Here is an 18,567-nt window from a genome sequence, read left to right on the forward strand (position 1 = left end):
AGGACAATATTTAGAAAACAAAGTTAATAGTTGTCCGTCTGGTTTTGTCAGACCGACAGGCCACGCCACCCAGTGGAACATTCAACTGGAATTCTCTCCATGAAGGGAACAAACAGGTAGTAACTATCAACAATAGCATCTGCCAAATTTTTGTCTAGCAACTGGGTATCATCTGATTGAATAAAAACAAACTATAATTGCATATCTCAGAAGCAGAGAATTCAGCAAACCTGTTCCTTTTTCCTCAAGAGCTGTAATGACTTTGACTAAAATTCAATATAAGATCCAGCCCTACACATTTCAATTTGTTGTCTAATAGAAATCATGTTAGTGCTGAAGTTTAATCATACAGGCGTGCTGGAAAGAATTACATGCCAAGATCTAGGCCTGTAATCTTACAAGGACTCATCATAACTCTTACTAGAGACAAGTTTTAAGAGAGAGAACCAGGAGCTCTGAGAACTATTTCTCTACGAGACAAGAGAAAACCTGTGAAACTGGAATTATCTTCTTAATCTGCAATGGAATATACGGAACTTGCAGCATTTCTACTGCATTTTTACTACAGGAAAATGAAACTCTGGGGCTGTCTGTTAGTACACTACTAATTTTAACCCACTAAACAGATTATGATTTTTGCTAAGAATAACTTAATTATTGAAACGATAGGTGTTATTTACAAACCAAAAAATTTTATTAACACAAAATATACAATACTCTTTCTGAATAGGATGCCTGTTACAGTTGTGGCACATAACATTAAAGCAAAAGTCACTTCTCAGACAACATTACTGCTGAATAAAGAATTACCTAAAAAATATGCAAGTAATAAAAAGTTCTTGCAATTGGATTTATTTACAGTTCTTTCCTCTTTTTGGAAATATCCTCCCAGGAATCTGTATGAAGCTACTGCCTAATATGCAGGGGTTAGGCATTCTACCTTGGAAGCTGATTTGTCTTCCCTCTCCTGCATAAGAGCAACAATTCTGAATAGTATGTGGCAAACTAACTGTAGCAAATGAATAGCTTTTGAACAAGGACAGTATCTGGTTAAATACACAAACAAGTCTTCTCCAAAAATAATTAGTGCTTTTTTGGCCCCTTATTCAGCAGAAAATGCTGTATGCCAGCAGGAACTGTAGATTTCAGAATCAAAATCCATGGAGAAAAATCCAGAACTGAATGGTAAGTGCTCCCTCAACTTCAAGTATGTCTGGAATTTGCTCAGAAATGCCAACAGTATTTTTTCTTGAATCAGTGCATTTTATTGTCACAATTTTAGAAACTGGAAAAAAATAGCTAAAAGTCTATGAAACAAAATACCTACAGAGTGGCAGCTCTGACCAGACCGTGTCTAGTTCTGTTTAGGAAAAAATATTTACATAGCTTCTTTCAGATTAATCTTTTACCATTGCATACTGCCCAACATCCTCAATATCCTGGTGAAAATGACAGAGGCAGTTTTTCTTGCAGGCTGCATCCTAATCGCGAACAGCTGCCACACACTCGTCATACGACTCCATATGTATACAGCAGCTTCCGAGCTACTGTTGTATTTCCACTACTCTGATAAATTAGTGATAAGTTGAAGGCAATATCTCTTTTCAAGTCTGTTTGATCAGTTTCTATTCCCTGAAATAATTGGAAAAAAATTATTTGCACGTACATTGGATATAAAACCTGGGTAAATCTTGAATATCACTGCCTTATGACCAGACATGTTTCTTCCCACTCCCCCCACCAGAACTCTAGCTAAGAGAACAACACTAGCATATGGCAGAGCATATGTTTTCTTCCATTACAACTATTTTAAATAAGCCTCACTACAATTAAGATAAACGTCTGTTAGTTCAGACACTTTTGCTATCTGACCCACTATATAGACAGTGCAAAGAAACCCATGGCAAATTACAACAGAAATCCACTACAGAATCAATGTACTAATGCACACAAATTCTTTATCTTATTATATAGGTCATTTCATTTCTACTACATCAATATATTTACACTGGAAATCTATATTTTTTGTTAAACCCTCTTATTTGTGCAATAGAGAAAATGCCAGTCAGATTTTACATGCCATTATTCTTGCTTTGAAATGGATTTTAAATACACTTCTTGATATTCATACTAAAAAGTTCTCCATTGAACATTTTCTTGTAGCTGACGCTGCCACTCCCAATAATGTAACCATCAAACCAAACCCTCAGACTGTCTTGACCCTTCAAACTATGCATGTCCAGAAACACAGAACATATGACAACTAAAAGGGACTTTTTCTAACACTGGTGAATTTACAGTAGGGATTACTGATAATTTTGAGCACTGTTTTTACTTCTGGTTACTTACTGATAATACCCAACTGATTTGTAGAGACAAAGGTTCAGGTATTTGACTGTACAGTACCTCTAAGACAACAGGAGGAAGTTCAAGAGCCTTTTGGTAGTAGTGGATTGCCAAATGCACTAATCCCATCTGATGAAGGCCACGGCCTAGGTTATAGAAAGATTCTTGACAAGGTCCACGGATGCCCAGGTAGCGGTGAAGGAAAGAGAATCCCTGCACACACACGACAAACAAACAGCATAAGGTTTTGGTTTTCTCTCTTTTTGCAGAAAGTGTTTTTTCCATAAAGAATCAGCTCATTTGAGGCCACAGGGAAAAACAACTCATTGTTTCATACCACACGAGAGCCAGAGCCATATTTTCATAGCCTCCAGACAGTTCACATGGTGAGAGGACATTTACTAAATTGTGGCCAGCTGTTCTGAAATAGTATTACTTACATCTATCGTGCTTTAGAACATCACCCTGTGTTCACTGGAGGGGTTTCTTTCAACCCTTGCCCTTTTTACAACTCACTCTTACTTTGTTGTTTAGCAGTAAAAAAACAACTTTTTGATTCAACCAACCCTGACTGCAGTCCGCACAGAAGAACAGAGGACTATTCCTGGAAAGCAAACACATTCCTCCTCAGACCCTTGTAAAAGCTCCCAGAACACCAGCAACCTTCAGCAATGACCAATTCCCAGCATACGTTTGCCAAATGACAGATCAGAAAAATGAATAAAAGGGAAGATGGAGCTAAAGGTCTGGGTAACTCAGAGGCTAAATAGTAGAAGAGTCCAATCTTAACGCTGCTGAGGCCAGAGGGAGTTCTGCCGGAGACTCAAAGTCTGGTGCACAACTAGAAATTGAACCTAGAATAGTAATTCCTTCCACTACACTAACCCCTCTATAACTTCAGTAGACTTGTTCTTTGTTACTTTAGTTCCTTATTTCTCTGTTTTACCCCCTTTTAAACTAAACAGAGTCTATATCGGGGTTGGTAACGTTTTTGGGCAGTGTCAAAAACCCGCAACCTTGGCTTGTAAGATGCTGGCATGCCAGGGGTGGATGCTGGGGGAGCTGCAATTGTTGTGGCAGTGCAGCCCTGCCCCCGCCCCCAACTGTCCACCCTGAGGTGCATATGCACAGCAAAATACCTTCACATGCCATGCTCTGGCACCCATGCCTAGGGTTGCCTACCCCTGGTCTATATGCAGTGAACTCTAGCTCACTTTTAGCTTCTCTCATTCCTTGGAGTCTCAGAACAGCAGAGAGAGACTTCCTATGCCCGAAAAAGAGTGACTGCGCCTGAAAGCCTGCTAAGAGCTTTTTTCCAACTACTCAGTTGGTCTAATAAAAGATATCACATCTACTCAAAGAACCTTGCCTGCCTACGTCCTTAGACCAACACAGCTACAACCAAAAACCTATAAAAGGAAAAGAACTAGAAAGGGAACAATACTCAATCTGAGCTGTCTGACAGATTATTACTACAAATACAGCACTAAGGCGGGAGCCATGTAGCTCAGCTGTCAGGATCTGGGTTCAACCCCAGGCAAGAATGGTGAGTTTCCACTCACTGTTTCCCTTTTACCATGGCCCTGAAGCCCATCCCGCCTCCTATCCAACTGATACCAGGAACAAACTGGAGGTAAAGGTGGCTGGAGCATGGTGCTAACCAAATCATATCCCAATGCTGAAGTTAAAGATACAGTGCAGCCCTCCCCCTCCACTGCCCCAGCGAGCCAGAATGGCCTGTAGTGGAACACTTCACAGTGATGGGGCAATGTGGAAGAAACAATGAGCATTACCCACACAGATTGAGAAAAAAGAACACAGGACTGGGAACTAATCCAACCTCTGCCACCAACACACTGTACCAACCTAGGAAAGTCATTTAGCTTCTCTTGAGCCTTTCACTATATGAGGACACTGTGAATATTCATTAGCTAATGTCTGTTTACTGCTATAAAGAAGGCCACTGGGACCAGAGTCACTTCCCAGAGATTAAAGTAAAAATAAGATACTGAGTATAGCCGTTTTAGACTGAAATCCATATGGTCTTTTTTAGATATAAGGAGTCCTCAGGAAAAAAAAAATCAAATGCGATTAAGGAAAAAAGGGAGAATTCAGAAGGGAACTACTGCACAGTGGAAACAGAGTTATGGTTCATTTTGTTATCACTTATGAATGTACTGACTTGGCTGTAACTAACAGCCTTTGATTACCAATACTGCCTCTAGAAACAAAGATAGTTCCTTCAACATGAGCAATTAGCTCCAACACACCAGCTCATCATGATAATTTGGAGCACCACTACATAATGTCTGCATGAACTACTGAACAGACAGACTCAGGGCAAGCTAAGATTAAAAGAAACCTTCAATGTGGGTGAAAAAGAAATGAGAAAAGCAGACACAAAACTGCAGGACCAGAGGGTGACACAAATAGGACATTTTCCAAATACACTGTAAAAGGAGAATGTCAGTAGCTAGGAAAGACAGGGTTATTATAAGGAAAGCAGTAGCTAAAAATATTAAAATCAGGCCACAGTTTGGTATCTAAATAAGTGAGCTGATTTTAGAGCAAGTGCCTGCAACTCCTACTGAAATCAATGGGAACTGTAAGCATTCAGTGTTTCTAAACAAAATCAAGCCTCTTAAGTGGCCAGCTTTCCAGCCCGAATCTGAACACAGCTGCCTCACCTGGAGAGGAGAGGAAATTTAAAAAATCCTCAATTTCCAGGGAAGAAATTATAAATACTGGAGGCCACTAACCCAAAACCATAAGGTCTAGTATGGGTCTGGGCCCAGCTCTGGCAAGTGCAGAAGGTGAAGGGACTAGCTGAAAGGGAAAATGGTTACAGTGGGTTGTGCTGGAGCAGCAATCCAAAAAAAAGGATCACAGGGTTCCATCTTTGGCCTACTTTGTGGATCAGACCACACCAAGTCACGAATGACCATAAATAGTTACAACAGCTCAGAAAAAGTTAGAGGGAAAAGAACAATTCCTTCACAATGTAGCGTACAAGATAATTATGTGCATCTACATGAGGATCCTAAGAAAAACATAGATAGAAAAATTTGGCTGATCAGATCAAAAACAACCAACCAAATGAATTTAGTTGCTCTTTTCTAAGGGCATTTATTTAAAAAAAATACCTTCTATTTAAAAAATAAATAACATTTTACAGATAATCTGTCCATTACATGATCTAATGCAGAGAGATTATCTACACAGTGTCTGTACAAATTTGCATGCCTATCTGACAAAGCAAAACATTCCACAACATCAAAAATAGGAGCATTTTAAAACCACTGGACAAGAGTCCCTAGAGCCTTCAGGGCAAAAATTCAGGGTTTTTCAGTCAGAATTTTACAGATCAAAGCAAAACTGTTCAGAGTCCAACCTTGTTTCAATGGACACTGAGGGCACTCAGCATCTTGCAAATCAATCCTTCAGTGATTCACTAGAGAGTGCTCAGTGAGTAACACTCCCCATAGCTTTAAGTACCAACTTTTAAAAATACTCAACTAACTGTAAGAATCAGTGAAAATCTCTGATCCTTATTCTTAGAAGTTATCTGGTTTCCAGAACTGGTCTAACTATTCATTAGGTTCTATTTTTATTTTTTTGTTAGTGAAGCATTCAGGGGTGTCTATACACAGTAATTACAGCGCATTGGAGCAGCCATGATTAATCGAGTCTGGTGGAGCATGGTAAGTATCACATTCCAGCAGACTCCAGCGTTACGTGCATCAGTGTCCCCGTGCTGAAAAATGGCAGCAGGGGTGCTTTAACTAAAGCTCATTCAATGAGCTTTAAAGTGCCCTCACCACCATTTTTAAGCATTGGGACACTGATATACATGACGCTCTGGGCACTTTAGAGCTCTTAGAGCCACCGTAATTAAAGCACCTCCCCCCTGCCCAATTCCTGGAGAATATATATAAACACCCCAGGGGTCCTAAATGATGATCCTCCTATGCATTTACCATTGTAGGGATTCACTAAACATTCTGGACACAATTTTCAACATATGCCTATTTGTTAAGTATTTGATCCAATAATATATCATTTATGTTACACGGCTAGTTACCTATGTCACATGACATTGTTCCTATTATCTATTCAAGAGAGTGACCCTTTCTACAAGTGGAACAGTAAATAATGCCTTTCCAGGATAATATTTCAGCTGCATAAATATCAATACTACAGCCAATGGAACTAATATTTTCTTAAGTACATGGCAGCTGCCTAATACATGGAAATAATTAAGAATTCTACAAACCAGAGCAAAATTGCTTTTACTTACAGAACTGGAGCAGCAGCAGACTTGTCTTGGGACATGTACTCCAACATTACATGGATATTTTTGAAAATCCTAACCTAAATCCCTTTTTATATTATTTAATCAGCTCTGATCATTTGTTTTAGCTTTAGCTATTTGAATGGAGTAAGAGAGCTAATGAACAATAAATACTACAGACAAATGCAATCATAACAACAGCAACCCCACTTCCCCAAACTTACCTGAACTAGAAGAGCATGTCTTTTTAAGACATATTTCTGAGATGCCATATGGATAAAAGTTAAGCCTATGCAAAGGCTGTACAGAGGCTCATCAGGATTGGTACGAAAGGCTTGCACATACTGTCCTAAAAGCAGAAGTAAATGATTTGAGACAGTCTCTCTCTAAAAGCATTTCACTGTATCAAATTTTTTTGGAAGTTTGAACTGAAAAAGTGAACCAGCATAAGGGAATGAATATTGAATACAACCACAATAAAACATGAAAGAATACCAGATGCTACAGCTTTCATGTTTTCAGCACCCTCCTCTACTGCCCTAAGTAAAGTCACAATTTAAACAGAACAGTCGCAAACACAGACAAAAAGGGTTTTTTTTTGTTAGAATTGGGCACATCTACACATGCTCCTGGCTGCACAGTTGTTACTGCTCAGCCATTTAGTAGTTGCTTTATCAAGTATTTAATGCCTGCGCAGTAACCACCATTACTGCACAGTCCTGGGGGCACATGGGTTGTTTCTGACCCTACTGACCAGTCACTCATTGCTACTGTGTAGTAGCATTGGCATCCCAATTTGTGCCCACTGACACTATGTCACCATAGCTCACCACTATGGCAACGTAGCATCTCATGTAGACGTGCCCATTGTAGCTTACGTGGCAGAATCGAGTATAACGCAAAGTAGGCATCTCTCAAAAGATTCTTAAGAAACTTTTCATTTGTTTATGTTATCACAATTGTGTGTATTTTCTTTTTTGAGATCCAGGGTCTCCGAGTTGGTATAAAATGCTGAGGCTTCACCAGCATCACTGGGCCTATGACAGTTTACACAGCTGAGGCCCTACCTACCATATTTATTTGCGTGCCCCACACAGCCTTTTTTCCAAAAAAATCAGCCTTCCAAAGTTGTGGTGCATGTCTTAAGCAGGGAAACTGATTTTTTCTTTACTGCAATAGAAGCGTGGAAATGCAAGACAGCTGCCATGCTTGTCCGCCAGCCTCAGAAGGGAAGGGAGTAGAGTTCACCCTTTAGAATCAGAGCTGCAATGTTAACTCTCTCCCAGGCACAGCTGCTGCAGCCAGGATCCCCTGCAGTCTGCATTCAGCCATAACTGGACATTTATTTTTTCTTCATTCTGCCTTCCCAAAACAAGGTGTGCACATTCTGGGGGGTGTGGCATGCAAGAAAATATGGCACTCCCTGCTTTTTTTTCCCCACTCTGGGGATGAGCTAATGGCCAACTAATTTAATCACTTTCAATTTTGTGTACTTGCTGGGAAAATATTAATTTCCTCAGCCCTAATCTGTGTAAAGAAGCTAGCAAGATGCCAATTCCCTGATTAATTATTTTAATTATTTTCCTCGAGGCGTTATAAAATATTTAGTAAATTATTCTTTGAAAATGTATCTCTTCTAAATTAATCCTGCAATTTTCCTTAGAACAAATATTTAATACTTCAGATTTGCCATCTCTTTGATACTTCATGGTCATCAAGTAATGATTTACCATACTGTTCCAATTATAAATTGACCATGCATAAGTAAAACCCACATTTTTCCTCATTACAATAAAAGAAAAACAGCTCTCCCACCCCAAAATATAAGTCCATAACTACTACACAGATACTCCTTGAATTGCTGATACATATTTTCATGAACTGGCCTATTCGCTTATGCCCTGATTCTTTTACCAACAAATTAAAATGGGTGATATAATATGTGTTAGTGCCAAAAACTGCATAGTTCATTAATTGCAGCACAAAGCAAATATTAAGGATCTCTGACAAAGGTGAGTGTTCTCTCACTCAAAATGACATATTCCCTCTATCTTGAAAATATATAAAAACTGTGAGAAAGTTGATGTAAAGGAATTTGGGAGTATAACATACAAAATATTTCAGAGCGTTGTATCTTTTATTAGTTAAATAAAATAATGACTCACCAAGAGCATGCTTGAAACTGCCAGATACAAATGCATTGTGCCCATTTAGGACACACAGTGCGTGATTTTCTGGATTTTTCAACATTAATCTAAGACAAAAGCGATGGTGTCGTACATCCTGAGACTGCATGGTGACTTGATTAAAGATGTTCCAGAGCTGAGGTTTATTGACATTTTCCATTACCATTATTCTAAAAGAAAGGAAATCACTTATTGTGTTGTGTATCTATAGTATGCAATAAATCACTAAGTAAATAGCCTGCAATGAAAAGAAGAGATCTACAGTTTATTTGAAAGTACCATGTGAAAGACAAGTCTAAAATCAATTGACAAATTATTCAAAGAGCCAAGCAGTCCTCACTTATTAGAGTAATTTATTTGGCTTTGATGGGACAACTCATTTGAATAAAGTTAGTAGGGCATATAAGAAAACCTGGGCATATAACCTGTAATACTTTCCTAACATATAGCAAGATGACCAGATGGTCCACTGCAGAAAAGTGCCATAAAGCAGACAGGGGCTTTTTTGGCTATTAAAGACTGCCAAAAAAGCCCTTTAATTTCAGAGACTTATTTGATTAAGTGGAAATTAATAGATATTCTGGTCCTCTCAGGTCCCTGGCAGACGTGCAAGTAAAAGGGCCGTGGGATCTGATACGGCATCACCACAATCACATTTCCTGCTATGCCACATGTGCATGGCAGGAGGATTGATTGTAGGATCAAACATCATATCCCGTCACGTCTGGGGCCTGTCAGCATAGTGAGCCCCCACCCCAGCTGGGAGCCCCATCAGCTGATGGGGCACCTAGCTGTGGGGGTGCACCATGTTGGTGTGATATGAAACCACTACAATTATTACACATTTTTTGTGTAATAACTTTATGGCTTATCCCCTGTTTTATTATGCCATTTATTGATCGAACATGTGGCCTGGGAACAAATTAAGACATGATTGACTGGTTAACCACATCTTAAGGGTCCTGTGTTCTGGGGGCCTTAGAAAAAAAAAAAATCAGCCTGCATGTAACTCAGAATAGCTACAAATGTTCGTAGAAGTATACATAAAGCCTCACTGGAAATCATTACAGAATATATGGTTGCGTTAACTACACTAGTGATTCTTACCTGATATAATTATAAGCCTTGCGGAAATTCTTGTCCAGAATTGCAGCTGAAAGACCAAAGTACTCCAGCTCTTTACGCTTTTGCCTGTCATCATAGAACGAATAATACTCTAGGGAAGAATCCACCAACAGCTCTGCTTCCTTGTATCGGGAGAGGTCACACAAGGAGTAAATGGCTTTCAGGAGAAGGTTCCACCAATCATCTTTTGTCAGGACACTTGTGAGTACAGCAAATATGGCTAAAATAGTAAGAAAGTCAAACAGGCACAGAAAAGAGAGTTGAAGACTATAGATTCTGTTTAAATTTCAACCCACAGGGTTTTTTTAAAAATTTTTTATATTAAGGGAAAATAATATTAAATGGATTTCAATTCTTTTAAAACACAATTTATAGAGTTCAAATTTTAACAAATAATCACAGAGTAAACACTTCATAATTACAGGGAATTTAAATAATTCAAGCTGGATCAGTACTATATAAACATGTACATATACACTAAAGGCCATCTCATTTACCTGCGAAAGAACTACCTGATCTGGGCTAGTCATAATTTGGAAATTTTGGAAAAATCAGCTGGAAAAACACAGTAGTTTGTGCAGCTGATAAATAGTGGTGTACCTGCAGACTTCTTCCTAAGCAGCACTGTTCAAACAACTCTTTCATCAGGTTCAATTAACTTGCTATGAAATGAGTAGAAATTTTTTTCCCCACAGAATATTAATACAGGCCTGGTGCCTGCACCATGCTAAATTAAAGCAACTCGTTTATAAATGTACTTTTTCATGTTACCAACTTGCAAGTGACTTAAGCAATAACTTCTTTGATTTTGGTGGGAACACTTATTTGAGTAAAGTCTGTAGGATCAGGACTTAATTTAGGCAAAGTATGAATTAGTTTGTGTGTGGTGAGGTGATCTGGCTATCAGTAAAGCTGAGCCAGGGAAAAAGACATGCACATGCCCACAAACCCACCTGTCCTAAAAAAGCCAATGGCCCAGTAGTTAAGATATTAAACTTGGATGAAGGAGACTCAAGTGCTCACTCTGCTCCATGTGAAAGAGCAGAGGCTTGAATGTGGGTCTCCCACATTCTAGACAAATACCATAACCAACAAGCAACTGACTATGCTGAAGCAGGCAAACAACATAAGACATAGTCTAGCTTTTGATTCAATATGGAACAAAAAATGTCAAATCTACATTATTTAAAGAACAGAATTCTATTTTGGTATTACTAATAAAGTCTTATTACTAGGAATACCATGGATCTGTCTGCAACAAACTTAGTGTCTTTGGTAGGTAAGGAGTTACTATGAATTAATTTATTTTTAACAGATTTTATTACCTTTGGCATCACAGTTTGCTGTCTCTTGGTCATCATTGTCTGATATTTTATCCCTTGATACCTTAATAAGATAAAGGTGTCGCTCCCCAGATTTGGAACTAGATATTAAACACACTTGAGCTCTGTTCATTGCTACCTGGAAACAATTATGAAGACCAATATCGTAATGTTTTTGGCTCCGTGAATGCATCCTGTACCTATCGCACATCTTGCTCAGTTACACTACAGGAAGCAAAAGCATGCTTGACAGTTTTCATAAACAGTGTTATATTTAGCAGTGTTTCATGCTCCAGTGTACAATAGATGATCTAAAACAAGGATAAATGCTTTCTGAATATTCTGAAGACTTTTACTGGTCTATTTATAGTAAAAACACAAGTCCTTCTCTAGTGGCATAACAAAAGGGATGCCATGGTACTAGTACCAAGGTTTAAGAAATAATATGTCAACAGTTAGCTTTGCTGTATGTTATAACAGTTTGGAGAAAATGGAAATCTGAATTACAAAAAACAGAAAACAAACAAACAGCCAGAGTTGCAACACTACATTTCCAAATATAAACATTTTTTTCAAAACAAAAATTATTTTTAAGTAAACACACAAAACAGCAGAAGATTTCAAGGAAAGTTATTGACATAAATTCACTTTGAATGATCTTATTTGCAAGCGGGTATTTACAGAAAGACCTTTCCATAATTTACAGTACCTATGTGTACCCAAAGTGATGTGACGTTCTGTTTTTAATTTGTATATTCTGAAATCACACAGAACAATTCTGTAGTCCATCAAATTACAACTGGTGGAATTTTTTTAAATTGAATTTTAAAACTTGCAAGACTCTAGGTAACTACCAACAAAAACAAGTCCCAACAATGAAAATCAAGCCAGAGCTTAAGGCATAAAATGGTAGTTGTTATTCATACACAGAACAGAGCAGAATAAGGAACATTTACGTCCTAGCTTTTAAAGGTACTGAGAATCCAAAGGCTCATATGGCTTTGATGGGAGCTCTAGTTGCTGAACGCCTTTGAAAGATTAGGCACACTATTCAATAACATAACTGTATGTCTATTAAACATGCTATTTCATATATACAAAGCTTCAGTTTACTAATGTTCTTCTTACTGTTTTCCTTTCTCCACGTAATTTCCTTGTGATGTTTTCAAGTTAGTTTGTTGTTTGGTTTAAGCAATATGACTTAACTTACCTTTAAGAGCATGGCTAGCATGGTGAGTAAAGTGTCCACATAACCATACATTTTGCCTTGGGAATACAACAGTGTTGAACGATGGAGCAACAGCTTTAATTCCTAGAAAACATGGAACATCATTAATCAAATTTTAAATTTTAAATTAATTCCATGGCTTGCTTTCAAAACTAAGATACTGGTAGTGGGGATTAAATGGACACAGAGAGCATCACATTTGCTCACATACTACATGCACCTGGTTTTGGGAAGGCAGAATGAAAAAAGACAAAAAAATATTTTCCAGTTCATGGCTAAATTCTTACCACATGGTTGAATTCCACAAGGCTGAATCTTGCCCAGTGCTGGTTTTAACCCTCTCATAGCTTCTGCCAATTCAGCAGTAGCTTTTGGATGAGTAGCCAAAAGCTGCTGCCCATTTAGCAGAGGTTGTGAAAGGTTTAAAACTGTGACACTCTGCCCCTTCCTCTCAAGCTGGGAAAGGAAGATACCCCCAGTTGTCGTTAAAGCTCCCTATTGGATGCTTTAATTCTGGTGCAAAAATCAGCTTCTCCGCTTAAGTGCACCCCAATACTGAAGGGTTGATATGGGGCGGGGGTCAGGCGGGGTGCATATGAGTGAATAGAGTAGCTACACTCTTTTCCTTATAATGCTCTCTGAAGCCCCATAGGAAACCTTTCACCACTTCTCCCCTTGGGGTACCCAGACTCCAGTACTGCCAGGAAGGTATCTTTAACCAGCAGTGCTAGTATATTTAGCAATACATTCTTTACAGAACCATGAACCCCAGAACCGTGGACAAAGGATCCAACACAAAAGACAAAAATCATATCACACGGCATGTCACCTACCTGCTGGGCAGCATTAGCATCCTGTGCCAGTGTATCTGGATCATACATTGGTTCCAGGGCCTCGAGAGCTCTCTCAGGCCGGCCAAGCTGCTGCTGAAGTGTTGAAAGTGAAATTCTTGCATCCAAATGCAAGGGAGCAAGATCTACAACTTTGGCGTAGCTCTCTGCAGCCCGTTCTACATAACCCAAGGCTTTTAAGCACTCTAAAAATAATGAATTAGATGTGGTTACATGGTGTAGAGACCATGACTGTTATAATACATATGAAATTAGTTCTGTAGCAAAAATTTGCATGTACTTACAATTAGAATTATTTTGAGCATTTGTTACTAAAATAGGAACGTGTACCACCCTCATATTATGCCCTAACAATGTAAGTCACTGTATTAGCAGCATCATAAAAAACCCAACACCTATTGGGGATTAATATGTAAAATGAAAGCTGAATCACTGACATTCATACCTAGGAAGACTAAATATTCTACAATGAAGACATTTCAAAGTTTTTTATACTGGCTAAGGGACACCAATCATGCCAGAAAACCTTGTACTACAAGAATAAATGTGATATTCTCTGATTGTAACTATAGCATGGCAACACGTATAATTTATCACATGGCCTCTACATCTTATGTTCAGAGATCCTTCACTAATAGCCTAAAATGTCAATGGGAGATAAGTACACTCAACACTGCACAAGACCTTCCAATACCAGGTCATTAAATCTAATGCTCTTACCTATTAAATACAGGACTTTAACCAGAATTTTATTACATGCTATCACATGATGGATGCTATCTTTCAGTATTAAGTAGTTTTGCCATGTTGTTACCTGCATGCCGGAGCCAGACTACAGCCAAGTTATATCTTTCAGAACAGACTAGGGCACTCAAGAGAGGCAATGCTGAATTGTATTCTCCAACATCCAGAAATGCTTCTGCAACATCTAGGTATAAATCCCCCATCTCCTCTGGATTTTGCTCTGCTAGAGTAGTCAAGAGAGGCTTTCCAATAAAACAAGTAGAAATTAAATAGTTATGCCAAACATATATGCATTGCAAACCATTTCATATAGGACCTGGCTAACAAACAGTCCAGTCAACATCTAATGTCACGCACACTCCACTCTGAAATACAATCTTCCTTAAAACCTGATCGTATAGTGTCAAAAATCCTCAAGATTTTCAGAATTCCTAATAGGACTAAGCTACCCTACTCTAATAGGTAAAAAGCAAACTTCAAATTTAATTATCCTAGTGAAAGGCTCCATGAGGAGGGGTGAGAGAAATTATTTTTCTCAAAGAAAAGAAGTCTTGAATCATCATTATGACTGAAGCATCGATTCAGAGAAAGTATTGTTTCATAGTTAATAAGAATCAGTCCAAGCCTCTAACACTTTTGCTAGCAACTTTCACTGGGGACCAGTATACAGGCTGCAGTTTACTCTCCTGTAAAGGATATAATCTCTCTCCTCCCTAGCAGGACAATTAATTTGGCTTGATTAGTTTTATTGGTTAATATTTATAGGGGAAAAAATTATATTGCTACTAATAAAAAAAACACACCTCAAGCTACCTCCAGTTATTTAATTCCCTGTAATAAGAGGTTTACTTCCATGGGAAAAATCCCCCCTACAATGCTGTTGTAATGACTCTCTTAGGATTGTGCCCATTTTTGGAGGAAAGTGAGACAGTAGAAAACCTACTATTAAATCAAATTCTGTAGCTATACAATGGTAAGAAAAACATTTTTGCTTGATGTTCCATAGCTGCCTCCAATGTAACTGTGTTAGTTTATACTTACATTGAGTGGCTCTAAAATGCTCAGGTGAACCAAACAGATCATCAACTTCACTGTAATATCTATAGGAACTCCATCAGGGATAAGGCAGGTAACTTTCTCTGGAGCTACAAAAAGAAAATTATATTATTAAAAGCTGTGGGCTCTGAACTAAGACATCACACATCCTCAGTTAATTTCTCCCCAGCATCTGATTCAGCTCCAGACAAATGAAAAGGAAGATTCTCCTTGTCCTTGACTTTAGTATATGTTGGATCAGGCCCTCAAGATTCTCCTGATGCCTTCTCTGATTATTAAAACAACTCTCCATAAACTTAATATTTTGCAGCATCAGGTGCATAAGTGCCATCACTTTCTGTGGACTTAAAAGTAGTTGAAGGTAATCAACACATTGGTAAAAAGATGTTCTTCTTTGCAGAGAATCAAGTCCCCAGTGCTTTGCCTCTCCTCCTGTGAACACTTCCTTTATAAAACTTTCTAATATTAGCCACCAGTATCCCCAACTCTTTACTGGCACATTACTAGACATGAGCAAGCTACTTCTCCATGCATTAGACTGAAAGCCCCATGGAGCAAGGACCCTACTCCCTGCATTTAATACACAGCAAAAACCTAAATTGTACTAACAAAACATACAATAAGTAGAGAATGTCAAGTGCACTTTTTATGACAAAGGAGTTAAACTTGCTAATTAATTACTAACTCTTATTTAAATGCCCCCCCAAAAAACTTCACCAAGAATTCAAGGAGTTTCTTGTGAACACACTAAGTGTCAAGGAATCCTCCATTATTAACATGCAAGATAGCCTTAATTGAAATGCCTTACCACTAAAAGTATTCCAGATTCCTTAGGACTATCACCACCTTCCTTTTACTTAACAAGTAACCACACACAACATTATAGCCAATTACTATAAATAACACTTGGAAGGATTAGTCCATGTCCACAGTGAATCAATATGTGCTATGCCATGTGCAATACATACTTCTTAGGTAATTTCTGATATATACTTGAAAAGTATAAAAGAACAAAATTTCAAAGTGGACCATCTTTGGAAATTGAGTGTTTTTAGAGTTTGGAGGCAATGTTCTTTAATTGAAATGAACAGACCATAGACCTTTTCTAGACCAAGTCTCACATTTCCTTCTCTCCAAAACCGCTGCCTATCACAGACTTGATACACTGATATTGATCAGGATACAGATTTACAGTAGATTCAGAATTACATTGCTTACAGGCAGCACTGGATTCAGGTGGCACGTCTTGACAGTCCATCCCTTCCACTTGGCTTTCTTGGATTTTCACAACAGCCGCTGTATTTGTTTCTTGTCAAATGTGAAAAAAAATAGATTAAGTTCTTTTGCAGGTTTCAGTGAAACCAAAATTATTTTATTTAGTTTCTGTACTTCAATAGCACATTTCTGTTGCAAACTGCTGAAAGCTAGCCATCTTTTCAAAAGATAGGACGCAGAGACACTAAAAAAAAAAACAGGGTGGGAAAATAGGAGTAAGCTCCTAAAGGACTATCTAGGTTTTTCATAGTTAGTACTATAACATTAATTACATATAGCAGCATGCAATAATATGCACTTTCATTTCTTGGTTTGTAAGTTTTGCAGGTCAGAGATTGTTTAGCAGCACAAAGGCTGAAGACAGTAACTATCCTTAAAAAAATCCCGATCAGAGAGATTTTTGCTTCACTGTTAACTTGTATCTTATCTATTGTGTAGAGCAATAGTTTTCACCTTTTTTCAGCTGCAGACCCCTAAAAAAAATTGAGTGGAGGTGTGAACCCCTTTGAATTGTAATCGTAGATATTCACAGACTTTTGATTAATCTTAGTCATCTTTTGTAAACCCCTTAGATGTAGTCTGCGGACCCCAGGGGTCTGCGAACCACGGGTTGAAAACCAGGGTGTAGAGGCCAAAGCCAACAGAACCTTTCCTAGAAAAGGAGCACAGGATCAAGTCCTATATTTCCACTGGGTTTTAGATTTGACTGCTCATCCAACTGACTGATTAACCACATAAGAGAGTCTGGGGAAATACTATAGCATTGAGCTAATTTCTAAAACTAGACAACGTTCTTTTACAGTGCGTCTGACTGAACTGAGAAATGACTTTCACAAGGAGGAAGCTTTCCCAAAGAATCCTTGTTTCATGCATTCCATGCTTTCAAATGATTATTTCTGGATCCGTATAAACAAAAATACTTGAACATACAACAAAAACATAGGTTTAAAAAACAAACAAACAAGCCAAACCCATGAGTATGTTTCTTTTGGCTCAGAGACGGAGATTCTAGAGTCAGTATGCCATCAAGCTGATAAGGGGGTTTTCAAAAACTACTTATCTAAGAAAAATAAATGGTCTGATCTCAAAACTCAGTGGAATTTTAACAATTTAATTGGTCTCTGTTGTGTTATACCTTAAGCAGTAGTCCGAGTCACTATATCTAACTGAAAACCTGAGTAATTTATTGTAAGTTGAGTAGATGATGTACAACTTACAAAAATCTGTAAGAGGCATCACTGTATTGAAGACAAAGTGTGATATACATGATATACATTATAAAAAACAGTAATTACACTAACAGGAGCATCTCACTAGCCACTTTTTAGACTTTTACCTTTATTCTCCTCAGAAGATCCTTTTTCTGTAGCTTTCTTTTCAAGAACTATTCCTGCAAAATCTGTAATAACCTAAAAATGGAAAAAATTCACATCCTGTTAAAATAAAACCAACCCCATGCAGCAACTGTTTTAGCTAAACAGCTTCCAAACACAGTTTCTGGCAAAGGAATTTAAAAGAAAGGTAATACCAGGTAAGCTTCCATTGTCTGGACCACATCTCGATACAAACACTGCCTGGTAAACCTTGCTACCCACCCTTCAATCTTTTGGAGGTGCAGACCAACTTCTCTCAGAGTGGCAACATTTAGAATAGTATTTAGTACACATTAACTTCCTTTAAGGTCATCTGGCAAAAGGACCATATAGCCAACTAAGCTCTCTACACAGCTCTAGGAAGTATTCCTTGGGCTACAATTTTGTGTTTTGTGGGGTTAATAAAGTCTGTAATGTAACCTTGAAGGAAGAATACAGTTTCTTTCACTATCAAAGATTCAAATCTGTATATTGACTTAGTATTTCTGATTTTAAAATTGCACTCATGTTTAAAACAAAATATTAAGCAGCACCAAGTTGACTTCTCAATACCCATAAAACAATTTAAATAAATGAGAAGTGGCTAACCAACAAACTACCAGGAGTGACCAAGAATAACGGTCACAAGCTGGCAGAGGGTAGATTTAGGCTAGATATCAGGAGGCGCTACTTCACGGTCAGGGCGGCTAGGATCTGGAACCAACTTCCAAGAGAAGTGGTGCTGGCTCCTACCCTGGGGGTCTTTAAGAGGAGACTATATGTACACCTTG

At 38.2% G+C, this 18,567-nt stretch overlaps 1 protein-coding gene across 2 annotated transcripts in view; it reads right to left on the minus strand.

The window, feature by feature from the left end:
• Positions 1-672: 672 nt before the first annotated feature.
• Positions 673-18,567, minus strand: part of GTF3C3 (general transcription factor IIIC subunit 3) — a 34,823-nt gene continuing 16,928 nt past the window's right edge. The window contains exons 8-19 of one of the 2 annotated variants that reach the window (XM_019523129.1): positions 17,761-17,833; positions 16,368-16,457; positions 15,135-15,238; positions 14,164-14,335; positions 13,332-13,534; positions 12,481-12,582; positions 11,274-11,409; positions 9,931-10,168; positions 8,803-8,993; positions 6,862-6,986; positions 2,407-2,559; positions 673-1,632 (exon numbers count right to left, since the gene is read on the minus strand). In XM_019523129.1, coding sequence (XP_019378674.1) covers positions 1,510-1,632; positions 2,407-2,559; positions 6,862-6,986; positions 8,803-8,993; positions 9,931-10,168; positions 11,274-11,409; positions 12,481-12,582; positions 13,332-13,534; positions 14,164-14,335; positions 15,135-15,238; positions 16,368-16,457; positions 17,761-17,833 — 1,710 coding nt within the window. In that variant the 3' untranslated portion in view covers positions 673-1,509. Of the gene's footprint in view, positions 1,633-2,406; positions 2,560-6,861; positions 6,987-8,802; positions 8,994-9,930; positions 10,169-11,273; positions 11,410-12,480; positions 12,583-13,331; positions 13,535-14,163; positions 14,336-15,134; positions 15,239-16,358; positions 16,458-17,760; positions 17,834-18,567 lie in introns of both variants that reach the window. The other variant, XM_019523127.1, reaches the window with a different exon arrangement.

Source organism: Gavialis gangeticus, unplaced genomic scaffold (genome assembly GCF_001723915.1).
Source record: "Gavialis gangeticus isolate Ggan-Ray unplaced genomic scaffold, GavGan_comp1, whole genome shotgun sequence".
In the NCBI taxonomy this organism is placed as follows: domain Eukaryota; kingdom Metazoa; phylum Chordata; order Crocodylia; family Gavialidae; genus Gavialis; species Gavialis gangeticus.